The sequence below is a fragment of the Magallana gigas genome, chromosome 6, assembly GCF_963853765.1.
Source record: "Magallana gigas chromosome 6, xbMagGiga1.1, whole genome shotgun sequence".
Classification (NCBI taxonomy): domain Eukaryota; kingdom Metazoa; phylum Mollusca; class Bivalvia; order Ostreida; family Ostreidae; genus Magallana; species Magallana gigas.
In genome coordinates, this window is record NC_088858.1 from 9,956,460 (window position 1) to 9,980,099 (window position 23,640).

The 23,640-nt window shown below is 34.3% G+C and overlaps 1 protein-coding gene across 11 annotated transcripts; it reads left to right on the forward strand.

The window, feature by feature from the left end:
* Positions 1-21: 21 nt before the first annotated feature.
* LOC105333921 (protein sprint) lies at positions 22-23,319 on the forward strand. 11 transcript variants are annotated; one of them, XM_034469943.2, is made up of 18 exons: positions 22-170; positions 8,828-8,958; positions 9,309-9,338; positions 11,385-11,482; positions 14,522-14,669; positions 14,951-15,142; positions 15,603-15,879; positions 16,000-18,090; positions 18,238-18,298; positions 18,582-18,684; positions 18,981-19,186; positions 19,450-19,525; positions 19,666-19,797; positions 19,925-19,976; positions 20,092-20,291; positions 20,401-20,524; positions 20,670-20,744; positions 21,754-23,319. In XM_034469943.2, the coding sequence occupies exons 2-18, from the start codon at positions 8,899-8,901 to the stop codon at positions 21,894-21,896; spliced, it is 4,068 nt and encodes a 1,355-aa protein (XP_034325834.2). In that variant the 5' UTR covers positions 22-170; positions 8,828-8,898; the 3' UTR covers positions 21,897-23,319. The 11 variants fall into 11 exon arrangements, with proteins under 11 accessions (XP_034325834.2, XP_034325835.2, XP_065943035.1 ...); XM_034469944.2 differs by lacking the exon at positions 22-170 and adding an exon at positions 3,497-3,674; XM_066086963.1 differs by lacking the exon at positions 22-170 and adding an exon at positions 3,829-4,063.
* The last annotated feature ends 321 nt before the right edge of the window (positions 23,320-23,640 follow it).

Consider the following 23,640-nt stretch of genomic DNA (forward strand, 5'->3'; position numbering starts at 1 on the left):
AACGAACGTCTGCTGACGACTGAATTCACACCGATCTATTTATAGCAAAATTTGGTTGAGTGGCCTAATCAGTTTCCGGAGAATTTCCTATGGCTCCGCGAGGAATTTCGCACCTGTTTCTGAATGAAACCGACCACATCCGTGCATTGACAGGCGGCTAGATTGTAAAGGTAAGTCAAACCGAGTATCTTACTTTGTTTCCTAACTTTGTTCATAAAATGTTCTTATCATTTAAACTTATCTATGTTCAAACATTTTATGTGGCATGCCTGTATAGTCAAAACAGTGCCACATGGATTTTTGGAGTTGATTAAAATCAGAGCGTTGGGGTGAGTTGGTTGTCGGGGGAGGGGGTTAAATGTGAAATTCTTTATTTCAATGAAAAGTAAATTGCACGTGTGAAATATTTAGAGAATGTTTCATATTAGTAAAGAACAAGAAAAGTCATATAATACAGTGGTATAATTTCAATTAGGTTTGGTTAAGGACACTTGTCAATATTAATTTAATGTGGATAAATTTATAAAAAGTATATATATATATATATATATATATATATATATATATATATATATATATATATATATATATATATAGTCAAATTATTTTCACTGTTTTAAAATATTCAAATTTCACAATATTTGACCAAAAAATATGGTTTAAATTTTTTTTGAAAAAATAAAAATTATGAAAGACCCAGCAGGATTCAAACTTATGACCTATAGATCTGTTAACGTTCTAACCGATTGCACTATGCTGTTAGGTACCGACTTTGAGAAAGAAATACCGGTAGTTTATCAAAATATGCTTCATTTTATTGATTATTTTGATCGAAAGTATGTCACAATATGGAGGTATCTCATACCAATTTAATTTTTTAAAAATGCGTCAAAATGTATCAATTAAAACAGAAGGAAAAACAGTCTATATAAACTCTCTACAAATTGTAAAAAATGCTTTTATTAGCATTAAAAAAGTACATGTACCACTCAGCAACAAAAATTTATTGATTTTGATGTTAGTGACAATTAATATAAAGTGTGGAGGGGGTAAAGTGTGGAGGGATACATGCACTTATTTAAGGGTTGATAAATTGTAGAGACAGTTGATACGCCAAAGTGTCCATCACTGGCTTCTTCTGGTGAAGAAAATTGCTCCACTTGGTAGACTGTAATTGTTTTAATCTGTGCAAGTCTTGGGGTTAACAAGATTATCAGCAGTATGAGAAGGAGGGTGCTTGAAGAGGAGGGATCAAAGTAGAAAGCTAGAAGTGGGGCCAATTGTCTGTAATTAGCAGACTACCAGTGCTGATACACATCAGTGAAAACCTCGTTTGCTATTAAAAACTTGTGTCATTGAATCTTTCCGAAAAATTATTTTTCCTCACTACATTTTAGCTACTCTTTACATGTATATATTTGTACCTGATGAATTTGAGATTTGTGCTTGAACATAATGTTTGCTCTCCTGAATCAATTTTCTATAAAGAGAGATTATTCTTCACTGTAGATCCCTTCTTTAACGAATGTATTTGATTCCTATGTTAATTGTAAAAATTGCATTGCCAAGAATATAAATTCGCAAGCACTGAATAATTTCATATAGATCATAACTGTCAAAAAGTAAAATAATTAAGGATAAGATTTAAAAAATCATGAAGGGTACCTTTTACAATTTTACGCAGATATTAATTCCTTGCTTTTAATTAGAAATCTCCATTATTTTTTCTCCAACCAAATACATATTAATATGTAGTATTTAACATCTGAAATTTGATGAAAGTAGTTGCCCAAGTTTTCTATACATGCATGCGGTAACGGATCTGTAAATGGATGGTAACATTTACTCATATCACATGCAGTGTCTCTTCTTGATAAATTTTTGCCTTCTTGCCTTGTGAATTATTGCCCTCTCACAGGTCATAGATTAAAAAAAAATATACTAAATCAACATAATAATATTATTAACAATGCATATGAACAATGTTTAAAACAATAGACTTTAAAAAAATAAAAATCAAGTGCTATGCAGATCCATTTTCTACATTAAATAAGTAATCATTGACGACTTGGTTTCAAATTGAATTTAGAGTACAACTTTGAAAAAAAAATCATTTCCCGTCATACTGGTACATATACCAATCTTTTAAGTTTAAACACCGAGTTAAGAGAGTGCAAACAAACAATTTTTAAAAAGTTTGTTCCACCCCTAAGCCATAAAAAGTTTGAAGACAAATTTAAAGTTGAATTTCTTCAATCATTCACCAATTATTGCAACTGATGTTTCAAAATTTGTATGCTGAATTGTACACTCTAGCTGTTGTAATTTTTTTCTGCTTTTTCACTGTACTGGTAAGTATTGCACACCTTTTACAGTGTGCTAAGTATGACATTTTGTTTAACAAACACCTGTGAATGTAGTTTGCTAGAATTGAGTTGGCCGGCCCATCCTCAGACAATTTGTGGTATACCTTAAAAGTGCACAAGCAAGCATTCATTTTTGAATAACCATCTCATGAAATTATGTTTTGTCATTTAAATTAATTAGGATTAAATTTAATTCTTTTTAATGCACAAAAAAATTCATCTTAGATGGTACATTTATAAAGCTGATAAATTCGAAAACTTATATTTTTAAAAAAATTAAGATTTTGTATAATTACTGGCAAATGGCAATGCACTGATTGCCCAAGAGAACACTATAAAGTTGATTGAAAATACCACATAAATCTAAGCACCCAGGATCACCTCTTGCAAAAATTTTTTTATCTGATTTTCTTTTATTTAACAAACTTTCTTATTTTACAATAACTATTCTCATATGATAGTATTGATTATTGAATTTAAGTTTGATCATCTTAAGATATAGAGTATATGATGGGATTCCTTTATTTCCTCTCCTGTACACCAATACATATGTATTGTATTCATATTGAATGAGCATTTAGTGACATATTATGAAGCGTATAAAAATGAGAGGTTACATTTACAATAGATCAAGGTCTCAGAATTTCTAAACACAGGAAGTAGTCTGGTAAGGAAGAATTTAATTTTAAATCCCAAACATATAACTTTATGGGTTTGTGGTCAGTATGTTATATCACACCTTAACATTATCACCAAGGTAACCTTTCAGGGGGTGTTACACAGTAGCAGAGAATGTCAAAGTCCCTTGCTATGTGCAGTGAGTCTTAAAGTCATACAAAAGAGTTGCGGTTTTTTCTTTTCTCTCTCTTTTTTTTTATTGTCTTTGATGTACTAGGGGAGTGTGGGCTAGGGACAGGTTTTTACTAAAGATGATTGACATGTGCCTATGGTAACATTGGGTGTCTGTCGAAGCATTGAGTACAAATTTAACAGTTGATGGCAATCAGATGAAGGAAGTCGGAGCATTGTTTTAAAGTGTCTGGGGGGTTTATTAAGAAATAAAATGTTCTGCAAGAGATGCATGTTACATAAGAAGAGTTTATGTAAATACAGAATCTTTTTCTCATTAGAAGTTTGATGGCTGTGCCAAACCTTCTATTATACCCTTGACTTGATGCTGTAAACAAAAGGTTGGCAGGAGACTTCAGTACAAAGCCTGCGAAGGCAATCATCATAAGCCTAGTTACTGCGATTGGATTGTTTATGAGACTGTATTTACAGTGGAGGGGAGAGAAAGACATTATGCATGTATGTTCAATTTTCCTTACAGTTACATCATTTTGTGCTGTGTTTTAAGTGATTCTGAATATTTTGAGTTCACCTTTGATGTATTTATGGGACAGTTTACCTGATAACAGGGATGCTTTATGCTGCTTGATAACATGGTCTGCTTGTTTGTTTGTCTGCACTTCTAATTCTGAAGGCCTGTAAATATGACAGATTCACTTCTCTTCCCAACACTAACTTCGGAAAATAAATTTTGGACAACAGTGAACAAAGAAATCAATTAATGCATTCTAGTTGAAGATTTCATGTGTTTTTTGCCGACAGCCTGTTATTATGATAAAGGGGCATAACTCTATAAGCAAGGAACATGGTCTACTTCATTACTGATAAGGAAAATTCATAGTGTAAAGGTATGTATTGAGTATAAAATTATACAAAGCAAGCTTTTCATTTGTCAGACATTTAAATCATTTTAAACCCATTAAAACGTTGCTATCTGACAGGTATTAATAAAGTGATTAAATTTGGCATTACCATCGCAGATAGGTTTTGTGTCAAATTTCATATCCTCCACCGAACTGACGCTGATACTTAGGGCGGCCCAGAAGTTTTACGGTGACTGCTCACTTATAATTGACATGCCGAGTCAATTGCTCATTGCTTATTAACAGACAAAAATTACGATATGTGATAATTGTTTTCAGAAGCATAAAACTTTAAAAGACCGTACAAACATGCATCCGTGGGAAAGGTTGGTTGCTATTCTTAGGGGTTAAATAATTCAGCTTTTATCATCCTTATCTAAATATGCAAATTACCTTTTCAATTTGATTTTATGAGAACCATTTATCATCGATTTAATCAAAATCCAGTAAATTATATCAAATTCATTTGTGTTCTTTAAACTTTTGTTGAATTTTAAGCTCACTGCCGAGTCAAATTTCCAGTGAGTTATTCTTATTACAAGTATTTATGCGAGCCATGCTCTCCTGTGCAGTTCTAATGAAACCTTGAGTTACTTTCAACATCGTCGGAAACCCACAGTCGGTCCCGCTTCTCAGACGGAACGTGGGTTTCTGATGATGTATCAACAATTACTTGCTTGCTTACTTGCACATTAAACATGTAATTTAGATTTGAAAGGTAAAGTACATTTACCAGAATTAAGAATCATTTGAAGTGTTTTTCAAATTCAGGACCATATATATGCAATAAGAAATAATGAGTTAACAAGCATTAAATCATTATCTGTTAAAACGTACGTCTGGAAACCTTGAGACTATACGGTTTATTTCAGCATAATGTGAGATGAGATATTGTGGATAGTTAATTGAATCAATTTTTTTTTTTCAATTTTAGCAATTAATTCTCCTGACTTTTACAAAGTACAATGGAGAGACTTCTTGCTTGGTGAAACTTAAGGTATATGTCTATAATATTTAAAGCAATGAACATGATTCATGAAGACTAAAATGCTTGGTCAGTATAACTAGATCAACTCGGTATCATTCAATATGGTTAGGCTCAAAGGTTTTGTGTTGAATAATTGTTTATTATACCCCCCGCAAACAAAGTTTGGGGGGGTATATAGGAATCACCTTGTCCGTCCGTCCGTCTGTCCGTCTGTCTGTCTGTCCGTCTGTCTGTGCAATCGTGTCCGGTCCATATCTTTCTTATGGAAAAACATTGGAAGTTCTTACTTCACACAAAGATTGCTTATGACCTAAGGGTGTGTCATGACCTTGACCCAAGGTCATTCGGGCAAGGTCAAGGTCACTGGCAGAAAAAGTGCAAAATTCGTGTCCGGTCCATATCTTTCTTATGGAGAAATATTGGAAGTTCTTACTTCATACAAAGATTGCTTATGACCTAAGGGTGTGTCATGACCTTGACCTAAGGTCATTCGGGCAAGGTCAAGGTCACTGGCAGAAAAAGTGCAAAATTCGTGTCCGCTCCATATCTTCCTTATGGAGAAACATTGGAAGTTCTTACTTCACACAAAGATTGCTTATGACCTAAGGGTGTGTCATGACCTTGACCCAAGGTCATTCGGGCAAGGTCAAGGTCACTGGCAGAAAAAGTGCAAAATTCGTGTCCGGTCCTTATCTTTCTTATGGGGAAACATTGGAAGTTCTTACTTCACACAAAGATTGCTTATGACTTAAGGGTGTGTTATGACCTTGACCCAAGGTCATTTGGGCAAGGTCAAGGTCACTGGCAGAAAAAATGCAAAATTCATGTCCGGTCCATATCTTTCTTCTGGGGAAACATTGGAAGTTCTTACTTCACACAAAGATTGCTTATGATTAAAGGGTGTGTCATGACCTTTACCCAAGGTCAATTGAGAAAGTTCAAGGTCATTGTTTCAAAAAAGCTAAATTCTGTCTGTGTCATGTCTTGTATTAATGGAAATATTAGAAGCTAAAAATCAACAGTTTTCAAAAATAAAGCAGTTGTTATTTATAGAAAATGGACAGTGAAATAGATTCATCAAATATTTTCTATAATAGCAAAAATACACGCGTTATGATTTTTTTCTTAGCGGGGGGTATCAATTGTGAGCTTGCTCACAGTACCTCTAGTTTTGGGTTTATTTTTATGATCTATATTCTGATGTCTCAGCTTTCCTTTTAATGGTCTTCATCTATATCTACATGTACAGTGTATATCTATATTCATGATCTACAGTAATAGTATGTCCTTGGAGCTTTCTATAGCAGTAAAATGCCAGCTGACATTGTTGTATATTACATAAATTATAATTTATGCAACAAAATTTTTCTTTGAAATTACTTGTACCGTCCAAATTAAATTAAAAGATTTGATTCATTGTACCTCCCTAAAACTGGCTACGACCCTTGAGCCAGGCTCTTTTAATAATTTATTATTAATAATGGAACTCAACAGTGTCCTACATATGTGATCATTGAATGCTCTTAGACTGGTGAGGGAAGTGACCCATGAGCCTATTGATATAAGTATGTGGGTGTATGTAATTAATATGAATCTATTCTTTGGCAATGATTGTGTTTTATGAAGGATCAAGAAGATGTTGATTGAGGGTGTGTTGAGTCAAAGAACTTGAGAAAATCCCAATTTCAGAACGGCACATAAAATTGTATTTAATAATTTAAAGTTACAATGCAAAGGATGGGCTTCTCATGGTTATTAAAGTTGTTTGATGCAATTTGTAAATACTTTTAAATTATTCATATTTCCTCTTATGTATTCAAATTGATACAATTAAGCATGTTAAAGATGAATTCTGTTACTTATCAAAGTACTCTATTTCATTTTAAATATTCAAAATTTTTAAAATTCTGATCATTTCATGGGTAAGGGAAGAGAAGGGTCTCTACTAATAAGCAGTATATAAGCGTGCAATCTTGTTAATTTTTCAAGAGTATAAATAAGGTACGTGTTTATGGATTTTGGTTTTATGAGAACTTAACTGAGTTTCTATGCAATCCTCAAATTATGGTCATTGCTCTTAGGGATGTTGGGAAAAAAAACTGCTCAAGTTAGTGACCTTTTTCTGTTGCACATTCTATCCGGACATTCCCCTTACTAATTTTAGTAAAACTGATTATTTGGAATCTGAAGTCCCTGTTGGATAATGGGCTGTGCCTGACACCATTCTTTTTGTGCGATTGTTTGTGTATTGCAGATGTCCCCATTGAAATGCCTGTTTACCTGTTCAGGCTAGCCCCAAGTCAGCCGGCTGATGACAGCTAAGTGTGTAATGAATAACATTTAAATATTATTTATGAATGGGCCTTTAAAAATATGATCTGACGGAGGTCACTGTGTATTATGAAGGCAGTCATGGTTGAACTCGACCATCTTAATTTGTAAATGTTTGACTACGGTAAATGGACGAAAAAAGAAGACAATTGGGGGGAGAGAAAAATCTACCGTTGGATTTTTTTTCTGAATTCTTACGTAAGTTAAAGTTTACCTGTGGAGGTAATTGGTGGTTATTGAAGTGTAATGGTGCAGTCATTGTAAGGATTGGTCCCACTTGTAAAGCTGCAATAAGGGATTGTTGGATAGCTGCACATTTCATATATATCCATAAGAAGGAAACCTCTGGATTGGCAGGTATTGGGTTTTATCACTAAGACATGGATTATCATTACAAGTTTCTCTGTGTTTATTCAATACAAGACGAGGACAAATTATATCGTAAGTCAAATATTTGATGTCTTGTTCGGTGGAAATTTTTTTTATTGATGTCTGTCCTTTGTGCATGCTAGAAGAATTTCGGACAGTTTTTCTGACAGAGATTGTCGTTTCATTTCTGTGTCTTTTGCTTCGAGTACCGAACAAAGACACCCAAAATAACTTAAGTAAATACCTGTACACCTGACAAAGGTAAAAAGGGAATAGCTGAACAGGTAGCTCAGTTATTGTGTGTTTTTCTATGGAGAAAAAAGTCAAAAATTGACACCATGGTATATCTTCCCTGTTTCTCCGTTTTTCTATGTCAGTTGTCCTGAACCACACAGATCGAGTTCATCCAGTGAAATTTGATGTGTCAATATTTTGTTTTTCAACATGGATTTTAAAGAGTTTAATGTAAGTAGCTGAGGTCAACAAGTCTTCATTCTGTCTGGACTATCTTAGATCTATTGAATAAAAGGATAGAACAGAAAAGATCCTACGTGGGCTGTTTTTATTTTGCTTTTCTGCTGTCCTTAATGTAGGAGGTTTTATATGGAGTTCATAAAAGTTTGTAAGTACACATGTTGGAGCAGGGATTAGTTTTACTACATGTATGAGGTTGATGTATGTACCAGTACTACAAACTCTGTAGAGGCGAGTATTAATTAATGTATAATTGGCTGTTCAGTTCTACTTTTTTGAACAATTGAAAAAACAGAAGGGGGATGTATCCTATAAGTAGTCCTCTTGAAATTACAAGCTAGCTCAAGAGTTTACTCGGAAAAAGCACACTTTGAAACTGGTATGTGATGTCATATATAGCATGTAGGTGATTTGTGCATTGAAATTCAAGTGCATTGTGACAATGATTTGTGGTCAATTGTTTTGAGACTAGCTCCAGATAGGACAGGGAGGAAGAGCATTTGTTGATGACCCACGCATCTGAGGGAGCTATAGTGTAACCGTATTAATTGAATTGAGATTTGCAACATTGTGCTTCATTCTTTCAGAATTGCAGACAATGGACACAATATCAGCAGACAGACAGACAGTGAACGCAGACCACAACGATTAGACCAGAATGCTGCACAATAGAGAAGCGGGCGGAATGGAGGACCAACAAAAGTCGGCCTATCAAAAGGTGAGGGGACTAGACAATCGCTGTCGACGGCAAGGAAATGCTGGGCTCGCTATCTGCCATCTGGTGAAGTGTAGTCTTACAGCTCTTTTTGTGAACCTAGTCTTGTCTGATGTAAAACAACTAGCTTGCAAAATCGTCACTTAATCTGTCAGGTTGTTTTAAAAAATGATTAATTTTAGATTTGAAAAAATTCTGAAGATAAAAAAGTTAACTGAATTTCAGATATAGAGCATTTAACATAAGGAAGTTAATAGGTAGAGGCATTTAGATGTTTTTAATATACTAGTATACCGGTAAACAAAATTTTATTGTATTCACAAGAAATTTTTTTTCTTCTTTTTTTTCATAAGCATAATTTGCATAGACTGGAATTTGTATTGGTAAGATACTTTTGGTTTGTATGTTTTGACCATTATGCAGAATTTTTTTTTCCCATATTGAAAATAATCAGGAAAGTCAATATTTGAATTATAAGTTTTCAAACAACTCTTGAAACATTGCAGACAATCTTTATATAGAGATACCCCTATATCATATCACTTGTTAGAGTTTATATTGGGGGGGGGGGGAGGGGGGGGGGGAGGGGGGGAGGGGTAAAGTCATTTTACAGATAGATATGTGGTACTCACATTATTAATAATGTGAATAACTCAATCCAGTATATTAAATTTTACATTTTCAAAAAAGCGTCAGGGCTTACGATTTTAGGGGACATCTTGAGATATTTACATGGATAAGTCATTAGAGTACATCATAATAAAAATTAAATTTTCAAAATGCATAGTACATGTATTTGACCATAGATATATTTTTAAAATTTTTGAAAAGGTAATAAAAAATTGAAAAAGCCTGAGCAGGTTTAAATTCGTACAGATAAGTAGCTGATGCTTCTATAAATCTATAGCTATGTGTGCTTCGCTATTAGACCATGTAGACATCAACATTGTAAAGATAAACTTAATTTAAGGTTACTTAAACTGTTTATTTTGAAGTATTGTCACAATATTGAGGACAAGTGGAAGTGTCCCATACCTTTATGAATAACATAATAGCTAAAATACTTGATCATGGTTGAAAAAAAAATTAATTGAAATTAAATGTTTATCATTGTTTAGGTTTTTTCTCTAAATGACAAATCTTTTATCCAATAATACTGAAATAGTGTTTTAAATGCTTGTGTATTAAGCTTTAACCCATAGAAATGAAGCTGACACAAATTCAAACGACATATAGCTTTCACTCTTTTTGCACAGTGATGCCTCGATCAACTGATGTAAAACTGTGACCCTTGGCTTCAGACACCTGTCTGTTCTGAAACACTATATAATGTCTGAAAATGTAAATCCACCAATCTAGCATTAATCTTGACACAAATACCAAATACCAGAGCAAGTTATGTCAGATTAATTTCATCAAAGTTTAAAAAAAGACTTTCATGAAATGTACCGGTACTTTCATTACATCACAGTTTGGGGTTTTAACTTGCTTTTGATCCAATCCATGATATACTAAAGTTTTTGTTGAATTCCACCAACTTTTTTTGCTTATAAGACATACCAGGTATAGGAAGGGAAAACTATTGAAAAGAAAAATAAAATTCCTATTGATGAATAGACTAGGCTTGGTGTCTGGTAGATTTTCAATAGGTTTTGCAAAAGAGTGGTTTAGGTCATATGACATAATCCACAGAATGCAGTTTTTTAGTTAGGAAAAGATTCATCTTACTCTTTTTATGTTTTATTGAACACGGAAAATTTAACTTACCGCGGTAAACACAGAGTATTTGAAGACACCAGTCCCTTTTTATTTTATTCACTTTCTAATTCTATTTTGGTACATGCACTAATGGCAAATCTATTTTGACTCAATAATTCAGAATTTCTTTGTTAAATGTTTGTTGAGTTTGTTATAAAGCTGCTTTGCTAATTGCTCATCCTGTCACAATTAATGTATGTTGGATTTTCTTGCTTTCGATTAATCGTGTATTTTACACTTTCTACTTATCATTTTTATAACAGTTTTGTTCATTTTTCAGCAGTATTCTTCATTTCTATATACAAAAGACAGTACATTATTTTTGTATACACATGAGGTGGAGTCAAGCTGGATCAAATACTAAGTTTTGAATTATTTCAGTATATATCACAAAATTCTTAAACACTATGTTATCAACTAAATGTTTTTGCCATGGAAGGGTGTGAGTGAAATTTATGTAAGATAAACATTTGTTGATGTGACCCACACCTGGATAAATTTGGTAAAGGTTACAAGTTACGTATGATATTACTGAAATTTCAGAGCTAGGATACCTGGTACTTTCTTGTATGTAATTTAAGCTTCCAATGCATGTACTACAGAAATTATTCATTCTGACAGCTGAAACGAAATAAGTATTTCCTGAATGGAATTTTTTTTTTTCGTTACAGATGCTGAACAACATTGCAAATGATCTGGACCTCCTGCTGAATGACTTCTGCACCATATACCCAACCAAGGAGAACCAAGTCACATTCAAGGCTTATGGGTAAGATATAAAATAGGCCAACAACATAGTACAAAAAGATTTACACACAACGGTATATGTACCAATTTCCTCTATTAAAAGTACATTTATTATGCAAATGTCTAAAATATTCCGTAGATTCCTAATTAAACACGATTAATTTATATCGGGGTAAAATCACGAGAAGCACCCTTAGCGGATTTTAAAATCTTGCCATTATTTTTTGAGAGTTAAAAACAATAAGAAAAAAAGGAAAAAGGTTCTGTATTCACAATTTTATATCCTCAGGATTTGACAGAACGGTGGGATCGCTAAATCAAGTACCAGTACTTGCATAAAACGAGGAATTTCCAGGAGTGTTGCAATTGTAGTTGTACAATTACTAATGAAACCTTTAACTTGTACAGTACTTCACCTCTTTATGTTGCATCCAAATCACATTTTCAAATTATAAATATAATATTTTGTGAGAGCTTTTAAATAAAAGGGTGAATTTGAGAAGGGTTTTAAAAGAATTTTTTATACTTGGTTAATTTTGTTTTTGACATGATTTTATTTAAAACAAATAGTTCTGATCATTGAAATGGTAAAATTCCGTTGTGAATAGCCCTGTTTTGTTTAATACCCGAATTAAAAAATTAAAATCTAAAAAAAATATATTTGTGTGGTATTAAGAGTCACATAAGGTGACTCACCTTTGATTTGATCCACACATCTGTTATCATACTCAGGTAGATATAAGATAAATATATACCGGTATACATGTACGATTATTGGCCAGGTATGTGTATGGGGCGATGATTTTTATCGACAGCCTGTGACCGACCAGGAACTGTTCTACATGGGAACAGTGCCCTGGGGGTGCCGTGATTAATTGTGACACACGATAACAATCTGGACATCATTGTTGTGTTTTAGGGAGCCGGCTCTACTTTAATAACATCTTCCCTCTGATCACCCACTATATCCCACTCCCTGGGTCTTTATTTTTTCGATCCTCTATCTTCCCTTTCACACAGGATACATAATTATTGTTTCGTGATGGATTGACTTAGATGAGGTGAGGTATGCACACTTCAGATTTTATCTATTTAGGTATTACTATTGTTTTGACAAGAGAGTGGTTTTAAGTATTTATGCAAACAATTTTAGAATTTTACAGTTAAAAGGTGGACATATTTGATAAGCAAATGAGCGTATGAGTAAGAGAGAGAAAGAGGAATTCTGTAGTGATTTATGAAAAATTACAGATATTCACATCTTAGTCTGTAACTTTCAATGCATAATTTAGTTGTTAGCATATACAATTTTATATAGCGGGGAAATCCTCCTTAAAGCAGATTTTATTTAAATTAACACCAAAAAGAGAAGAACAGGATATTAAAAAAATAAAAATTATTACTTGATGCATCAGTATGTAAATTTCTAAGGAGTGATCAAACCAAGCAGATTTTGTCCTGTAGAATTTTAACAACCAGTATTAAAGACACATTTTATAGCTATATTGCGAGGGATCATTAATGATCTAGTTAATTTTCGGTATCACATTTTGCAGTAAAGATCTAACTAATAAATGAAAGAAGCCTATAGGTTTCTCAAAACTGAGAAAAAAAAATTCTTTTTGAGGTTGGTAAAATGATGTATATATTGACATACTCTTTGTTTAACACAAAAAATATTTGAAAACTATTACCGGGTATGTTTATACAATACATTATACATCACATGTATCATTTTAATAATAAAAAAGATTTTAAGACAGTTATAATTAAGAACATTGCTTTTTTATGTACACAACAAAGTGTATCTAGATTTGTTACTGTGTCCTGTATTTTGAACTAGAATAACTACATTTTTTAGAGTCTATAGACCTTTTTATGTACGTGCATAAGAAAACCATTGATTTGAATATAAGGTAACCCAGATAACTTTTCACATAGTTTTAGAAGGAATTCTCTAAACTTTTTCATTTATAAGATATGGGAAAGGTAAATTCATAATCATAGGATTTCTTTATGGATCTAACACCAAAATGACAGTCTTTACCTTAATTGTCTTCACACATATGATTATAATTACACATTGCAACTTAAATTCACTTTCATTAATATGATATACAAATTCTACATATTTCAAATACACTTTGCAACTTAAATTCACTTTCATTAATATGATATATAAATTCTACATATTTTTCAAAATGACCATTTTGTGTGTTCAGTTGTTGGAAAACACCATTATCAAATGTTTCGCACAGAATTCAACACATAATGTTTATTTTTATCCTGTTACCAAAAATTACACAATTTAAAGAACAAGTTGGAATATTACATGTACATATCCTTGGTGTGTTTTCCAAAGTGAGTGATATTGCGCTGCTTAAGATTCAGATTTTTTTATTTTGATAGTAAACATGATATTAACTATATCAACATCATATCCAGATTGTGCAAAAAGTCAATACAGGGCGAATTGTTTTGTTCTCATTAAATTTTGGCCCACACCTCTGAGGATCTTTTTTGGCAGGTAATTGTTGTTGTGTAGGAGTAAGCGGTCACAACAAAACACGGCATGACATATGATTGATTATCTCAGCTGATGATAGGAAACACTTGCTTCACATTACAGAAAACATGGCATAGCGATTCAACAATTCACTAGTCTAATTCTGTTTAATAACTAAAGTTTATTCATGTGAATATTGTTCAAAAAATGCATAATGCTATGAGATAGAAAAATACAATTTGAAAACCTAAATTCAATTATTTTTACAAATGATGAGATTCTGTTCACATATTTGAGTGTGTTGCAATACATAATCATAGTGATGTCAATTAGATGTATGTACAAAGGATTCCTCAACTGCTGCACTTAGATTAGGCTTAGATATAGGAGTGCAGTATCAAGAGCATTGTTAATTATCTGTCTGTAAGCTTTCAGTTATAACTTTCTTTTTTTAACTTTGTAAACTTTTATGTCTTCTGGACCTATAATTGGAATAAAATCATCTAATCTTTTAGTCTGATGAGTGTAAGTAAATGGGAGGTCTCTGTTTTTTAGAACGGGTCAGTCATGCAATTCCAGTCACATGGTCGGAGAGGATAGCGCCTTTGGGACCCTAGCGTCGACTGACAGCTATTCCCAAGACGAGAAAAGTGAAACGCTGAAATCCAGACACCTGACTGTCCTTACATTACCACAAGAACAGGTAATGATCAAATTTCTTTTGTGAATGGATGGAAAAAATGCAATAAAAAATCCCTTTTAAAGATTTGATGCATTAAAATTGCAAAACATAATGCATTTCCTGTGGGGTTGTTTTCCTGACAGGGCAGTTTTTTGCCGAATTTAAGAACCACCGCAAAAGAAATGTTTTTTCCCCATTGTCCCATTTTGAAGTTAATTACCACACGCATTTGAGACTTGATTATTGTAAAGATATCTCTTTATTGTGACAACCAGAGAGTTTTATATTTCCTCTTCGTACAGAATCGAGAAGTCCCCAGCATTATATACGAACCTGAGGTTCATGGTGGACCTGTCAGAACTTGCAGTGAGACGAACCTTGAACAGCGTCATATATCCTTCCAAGAGCGCCTCACCAAGACACACCCTATCTGGTATTTACCGGATATTGGCAGATCTGGAGCAGTTCATCTCTTGAAGGACCGCGAACCAGGAGTAAGGGAATCAAACATTTAAAGACTCTTGCTAATGAGAAAATACTACCTTATATTGTACCAATTCATTATCTGATAAAATTCATTGATAAAATAGCAGCCATAACGATTTGCATGTTTACATGTATTGTTTGCATGTAATCAATTATTTTGTTTATCAATAATTGATAAACAAAATGTATATATCCAGAGACAATTGACATTAGTAGAAAACAATGTTTATATATGAATATGTAAACCAAAACAATACAGCAAAATAAAACTGATACACAAAGTATTAAGATGCTTTAGAAGTATTCTTTCATTATCAATAATGTATCAATTCACATATTTCCAGCTACATTGTTTTTTCTGATGATTATTCACACCAAAAATTCATATAATAATGTGTGTAAAAGTATAAATACTGTATATGTATACATGTAAATATTTTCTGATACAAAACTTTTCACTGCTTACAGACTTTCATCATTAGAAATTCTAGTCAGACCAGCACACTAGCTCTGTCAGCTCAGTTCCCTGAGAAGAATCGAGCCAATGTAGACCACTACCTTATTCAGCATTCAGAGCGAGGCTTTCGAGTGCAGGGCTCGTTGCACTATTTTGCCTCCATCTTCCATCTTCTGGATCACTACCACCACTGGACGGATGAACTGCCCTGTCCACTTCTCCTACCCCCCACTATCCGCAGAGCCACAACCCTCCAAGAGCTGACATCCTTATCATATCTAGGTCAAGGTCAGTGAAGGACGAGAACCAAATGCATGATTGAAAAATTGATAGTAATGTATTATTCTTTTAGATATTAAAATCATTTTGGATCAGTTTGTGATCATATATGGGTACGTTATTTTGTAGATTTCTGGACATCCTACAAGTTTGACAGAGGTTCTCGGATGGATTTATCCATGAGTAAACCCAACCTTCATAAATCCAAGAGTGAGCCAATCAACATTATCCATGGCAGTCACTGTGTTCCACGAAATCCTGTACAAGTGTTTCACCAGCAAGGTTCTTCCAGTACCTTGGACACTATTGGGAAATCCAGCCAATCCTCTCCTAGGATCCGGAATCAGGCCCATTCTAGTGTAGAAGACAATGTGGGTGGGTGCCTTGAGCACAGTAGACCCTCCGTGGAAGGAAGTTCCGCAGAGAGTCTTCTCTCCAATGATTCTGGTGGAGGATCAGTCAAGCAGCCCTCTCAAACTTCATTGTATTTCACAACCTCCCTAGATTTACTGAACATTCCAGAAGAAAACCAGTATTTTAAGAGTAATCTGTCAGACAAAATGTCGGATTATGAGGACATTTGGCGCCATTCTGTGTCCTCGCATGGTCTCTTGAGTCCACCTCCATCCACACCAAAGGAAAAGCCCACAAAAAAGTTAAGGAAGAAACAAAAGGATGCAATTCAGGAGGAATCCAAAGAAAAAGATGTCAGTGTTGAAAATGTGTGTGAAAATCACCCTGCTAATATTGATACAGTGCCTGAAAAACAAGTAAATAGTGATATCAATGCTTCCACATTTCCTTCTCCAAAACCCAAATCGAGTATACATAGAACATTGAGTTTAGATGATTACAAGATTAAAAATGCTGTGCGAAGTGAAGATATAAATGCCGATCTATTACAAGTGAAATTTCAAACCAGTTCTGTACAAACTCAGACAAGCCCGAAAGTGAAAACGAAACCCTCCCCTCTTCCTGTTAGTGATGACACTTCATCCACCTCGACTGCTCTGTCGTCTGCTAAAAGCCCCGTGTATGCAGAGCCATTTGATACGTTGAATGATGTGGATGTAAAGAAGGTCAACCGAAGGTCAGCACCTACAATGGGAATACAAAAGAGGAAAGCCAGAGCTGTATCCCAGACTCCAGAACTGGAAACTATTTTCTCCCCCGGTTATGATCATGGTGAAGGAACTCAAACATTTCATCAGTTTGAGCCTCAAAGCTCAAAAAAGGGTGCTGATCATAAAGCCTTAAGAAGGACTCAAAGTGCTAAAGTGAAATCTGCTAGTAAATCAGACATGGAAAGTGACCGTTTACTACCATCAATAAGTGCCTTACGATTGGACAGCAAAAAAATTGTGATTAAGAAAAATGAGCATAAGCGTACTAAAAGTAAAACTGACCTTCGTACACAGTGTGCTGGTAATAATGCAAGTCAGACCATTCATCAGAGCCGAGAGTTTTCATGGGAGGAACTATCTAAGGAACAGCAGAATGATGTGACTTCCACCCTAAGGAAATTCCCAGTGTACAAGAGAAAAATCTCTTGTGAATCTGAGTCTACAGATGTGACAGCAACAATGGAAGACATTATATCATCTGTCAACCCCACAATTCCTGTAAAACCTGTGCAATTTCTCGATATAAAGCATCAGTTTAACAGTCCCTCCGAATATGATAACTTGAGAAACCCCTCCACGGACAACAATCGCCAGTCGCATCTCAGCACTGGTACTGTGTTTTGTAATCCCTGGGATAATGTGTCCTTCGAAGCTTTAATGAACCCCAAGTTCTTCCCTACCATGGATGTTAATGAGAGGATTCAAGCCTGGCAAACATCGCATAATGGAAGAGACAGTGTGATGACAGATGACAGTACTCTGGATTATGTGTCTGGTGATGATGATGATGTTGATGATGATGATGATGAAGAAAGTTGTGATGAAGCTCCAGAAGTCATCATTTATCCACCATCATCGGAGGGAAGTGTTGTGATGCGGAACCGTGGTTGTGATCCCCAGACTTCTAGTCACCCACCCCCCAGATTACCCCCCAAGTTATACCCCCCACAGGATTACCCTGATGTGTGTAAGACTGCAATGAAATCTGTGATAGAAAACCGTCTGTCTGTTCATAGCTATGGAGGTTTTGGAGATAACTTGCCTAAATCCCCAGATAGCAGACTTTTTCAGCAGATGGCATTTCCATTACCTAAAGGTAAATTTTAATTGTATGGAAGAGATTGATTCCTAAATTTTAATAAAATCCTTACTCATCATTCATTTTTGTTTACATTAAGGCAGGAAAACTTATTAATGTTGGTATTTGATAATCTTAAATTTCTTCAACCAATTTATTTTACAGAAGCCAAGAAAGGAACCATACCAAAGACACCAGAATCTAAAATCATAGATTACATTTGCAGGCAAGTGTTAATTTGGAACAATTATTGATGGTTTAAATGATATTCATGTATAACAGTTTAAATTTGAAAATAGGAATTATTTGTTTTGCCAATTTCATTAAAATCATAATTCAGTCTGATCATTATTTTGTAAAAAAAAGTTGGCAATCTATTCTCTGTTTAAGATTTTTTGATCCATCATAAACACCAACTCTAAATTAGAATTATGGAATTCAAATGTGAAATGACTTGAAATCTGCCTTTAATTTTCCTAACGTATATCCAAAAAAAAAATTAATTTCAGACTTTCTAAGGACAAGAGCACAACCTTTGGGTGTACGATAGAGAACTTTATCCAGTGTACACTGGAGAGCCAGGAGACAAACCCTCATCACGTCACCAGGAATGTAAGTCAGAACTCAACCATCGAGACTGGAAATGTATCTATGAAAATATAATATACTGTGAGGGATGTACATGTATTAAGTTAATATTGTTTACACATAAACAGATACATGTATGCATTTGCTGTTTTGCTGTCAGATGGTAACTTTGCTTAAAAACAAGTAGACTGAGTTTGAAAGATTCAAGTCTGAGTATGTCAAAAATAGCATACAGATGTATTTCTTTAGTATTATGGAAGGCAATGGGAAAGTTTTTGTTAGTTGAAAATAGTTTTCATTATTTTTTTTCCACCATTTAGGTACGTCAGTTCATGACAGGAATTAGGAACTATCTCGTAAAGCATGGAGAGGGTGAACTGGAGGACCTCATTGAGCATGAGCGATCTCGACTGAGACAGGATGAGATCCTGAACATTGACAACATCATCGAGCGATCGCTCCACATCTGTGTTTTACATCCACTCAAGCTCCACATCTACAACCTGTTTGTCACAGAGTACACAAGGTTAGAACCATTGGTGTCACATTGTAATGGTCGTAAGTCATATAACACATAAACACCTTTAGATATTTGTATGAAAGGTAATGTTTTGTTGCTATATACGAACATAGCTGCAATTAAGAGTTTTCAAATACTGTTAAGAAATGGACACTTGAGTTATTGTGAATTCTTTTGATACTGAATAACTATTATGAGCCTGGGACAATATGGTCGGATTTGTTGATACATGTATGAATAGTAATTATTATGTTGATACATGATTTCAGGAATGGTAGTTTGCAGACTCTGTCCAGCAATGTAAGATACGCTAGAACTAAGTCAGCCAGGGACATTGGGATCAGAGTAAGATATTTACACTTTATGTTGATGTCAATTTATTATTAAAGGATCAATCCGGGTATCTCGGTAAACTAATCTCTATACCCTCTCTCATTTTTAGCCTGAGCTGTTTTATTTATTGCTTTGCCTTCTCTCTTTTGCAGCCTGATATCCCACTCCCAGACTCTGGTACCATGGACACCATTAAAGGTCACCTACATAGTATGCAGAAGGCATACTCTCCTCTCAAGAAAATGGAATGTCTATTGGCGGCAACTTCAACCATCTACAAATGTGTAAGTGGGGCAAATCAGCCACAAATATTAAATATAGTCTAATTTGTGTCTGTCTGTCATTTTGGCTTTGCTGTTTCACTTAACTGTTTTGGAACAGCCATTGCTTACTGTGTTTTTGTATTTGCAGATGACTCAAAATTTGAACAAGAAAGAAGGTGTGGTGACAATCGGAGCTGATGGTAATTATAGTGGGTTTTTTTCTATATCAGTTAAAACACACAGTTTGATTGGCTAGATCAAGCATAAACTTTGTGTAAATTAGAGAATTAAATGTAAATGCCATGCTTTTTGTAGATTTTCTGCCGATGCTGATCTATGTCCTGGTGCAGTGTGGGATTGTCGCGGCTGAGATAGAGGCGGACTACATGTGGGGGCTGATCCACCCCTCCCTGCTCAATGGAGAGGGGGGATACTACCTCACATCTCTCAGTAGTGCTGTGCTGGCTCTCAAGAACTTCAAGAACATGCAAGGATCCCTCTCTGATCAGCAACAGGTACTAGAAAGAATTTTATTGTAGATGTATCTATGGTGTCCTGTCAAACTTTTCTTTGACGAAAACCCTGTTTGATATTATTTTGATGAATTAATGTTTTAATTATCAGATGGAAGTGCCAACCCTGGGGGATATGGAGGGTTTCCTGAAGGTTGCGATCCCTGATGAACTGAGGGACTCCATCATCTGGAAGACACTTCCTGTACGGCCCAACATGAACACAAAGGATGTCTGTAAGTTCAAGCTTACAATAAATCTACTGGTTCTTGTTGCTTGATGTCAATTGCTTCATAAGATGAGGGATTTCTCTATGGTTTAGGGTGAATTCCTCTTCTTTTATTGTTTGACTTCTCACTGTGAGGCATTTTGTTTGAACAGGTTCGATGATTGCTCACAAGTTCAGAATAACAAATCCACAAGACTACGGCCTCTATCTGCTCGTCAATGGAGAAGGTTGGTCTGACCATATCTCACACATATCCTTTAATGTTCAAGTCCTTATGATCTTTTGTTATATTTAGAGTCGATAGACTTAAATCCATGGCTTATTAATCAAGGCATTGTTTAGGTAATGATTTAAATCTGTTTGATTAGGCTATTAAAAAAACTAGCATTTAATTGTTTTTTTAAAAAGATACATTTTTTTAATTGCAAGATTTGAAGGGGAATGACTTTTTATTTTATTCTTTTAAAATTTGAATTATTTTCTGAATTACAGCGAATTACAGAATACAGGTAGAGTTTTCAATAGCTTGTTGGATTGCTCAATAGGGTATTCAATTTGGTCAGCAAGGTATCACATCAGGTTTAAATCTAGGTCCTGTGGTTACCCAAGTGTAGTTTGTTATTTTGCACTCAACCAATTCATTTGGCACAAAGAAAACCTCTAGAACACTCTCTCCTATTGTTAGCTATTCTATTCATAGACCTTTAAAAAGAATGTTCACCTGAACAGCACTGGATTCTATAGAGCATCAATTCTGCTTGGAGTAATTTGAATTTTGTTTTTCAAAAAATGTAATTCAAAAGACATTTCTGAAGAAACAAACAAAAGAGAAAAGCATAACTTTAAGAATTACGGAGATATTTTTTCCCTGCAAAAAATCATTAGACATTTTGGTTCCCAAATTCCTGGTGCAACATACAGCACTAAGAGTATTTTTGTGCTGTGACTGCTTAATTAGTTCAGACTTTTATAGCAGTAATGTAGGACAACAGGGAGAAACAAAAAAGGCCCAAATGTGCAAATGTTTACTAGATTAACTCACTTTATCGCTGTCATACCTGAGTAATCACATGACCTAGATTTAAACCTAATGTGATACCTAGCTGACCAAATTGAATACCCTATTGAGCAATCCAACAAGCTATTGAAAAGTCTACCGGTATTCTGTAATTCGCTGTAAAGTGATCATTGTAGCAGCATTTAAAGCTAAAATAATTTTCTGTATATCTTCTTCAGAAACTCGTCTTGGTGATATGAACATTCCTCAAGTGATAAAGTCGGAACATAACTCGCAAGGGAGGCAACCTGTTTTTGCATATAAAAGAAATGCAGCAATGATAGCCTGGCCAATGGCTGTCAAGAAACAACAGAGCTGCTAACTGGACACGCCTCCTGAAATACTGGTAGTTAAAAGGAAATATGTGACATTTGTCTTGATATTCCACAAATTTTCGTTTTTTTGGTATTTTAATCAATTCAATGAAAGAAGTTTTTACAAAAGGAATTTGAGCTTATCTTATTGTTACATAGACTGCAAAATTTCAGTTCAGGTGTCATATGATTTTATTTTAACCTAAGTTGTTAGAATTTTAAAGATATTTTACTTCTTTTGTCAGTATAGACACAAGAATGAAGTATTTTCTATTGTTTTGTCGTACATATAATTGTAATTCCTTTTTCTTTTTGAATGTGTCAAGCAAACACTGTAGTTAGGAAAGCATATGCTATTTTACAGAATATAATTTGCAACAGATTCCAAAGTTTGGTGCTATTTGTAAGATACACTCATTGTCAAGATCTATGGTATAACCCTGCCTTTGGATTATAATTGTCACCTTCCATATTAGTTCCTGTATCTTCAGTGCAATAATGTAGTTACTGTATTCCAAACGTTCAACACTCAAAGTATGATTGATACTAGTGAGGGCTACGCACACTGTTGCAGCCGCTTGTTTTTCTGATTGCTTACATTGTAAAATAGAGAGATAGGAGACTCAAGGAGGAAGAGAAATATTGTGTGTCTATGGTTCCGTCCACTTTGAATTGTGAAAAAGCAAAAACGTTTGTTTTGATGCCCTTACTTCTGTACTGTATCATGTTTCTTGTAATATTCCTTTATACGCAAAAACAAACAAATTACAAATATGATGACCTGATAATACCATTTAATGGTAAGACTATGGCTGTTTTATGACCCCGTTGAAGATGTTGAATTCATTTACGCATCAGCATTATAAACATGACCACTGTCGGCTGACATTACAGCTGTCCAACCCTTTACTCACCACCAGTTATTACTGTATATCAACCATCACTTTTGATCCTGCAGCACTGTTTATAGGCTGGCCAAACATTTTTATCCTACCATTGATACATTTACAATGTGATTTTATAGATGTCAGTGTTATTGAATTTTGTAAATATTGTTCTAACAATACTATATTGAGAATCACATCGAGCATCAGGTGCCATATCTACAGTATTACATTGTTATGCAGTCTGAGTATTCACATGTACGTTTGTATACTGTTATGCCTTCTATGGTTTGTTGATTATAGTTCAGACTCAGTTTGTTATCAATACATATGTCTCAGCATTATTTTTGTATGCTTGTGTTAGGTAGCATAACAACAGTGCAACTGTTGTGTGTGCGTTGTCAACCAGACATCTCCATTTTATCACGTTTGGTGCATGTACAATGGTACACAGTTGTTGTATCACCACTTATTATTATGTTATTGTGGAGTGAAATAAATAATTTCACATCCTGATCTTTGATGAAATAAACAACAAATTATTCCATGTATTGTTTTCATCTTTACATCATTTTAACCTAGAAATATTGAATTAGACGTGAAGTAAATTTTCAAAAAGTGTATTTTAAAATCCAAATTGACAGTCTGTAGCTTACTAGTGTGTGTATTTTATGATCTTAGGTACCACGTGTAGGATGTTTGAGAAGTATTGTTCAGAAAATTTAAAAATCACATACAGTGCCCTTGACTTCTGCTCACACCTTACATCCATATATGAATTCTTTTTTAAACTTGACAAAATTTCTTATGAGTTTCTACTTTTTGCAAACTTAAGGCCATTTGTAATGGGTAGAAATTTAAATACAAG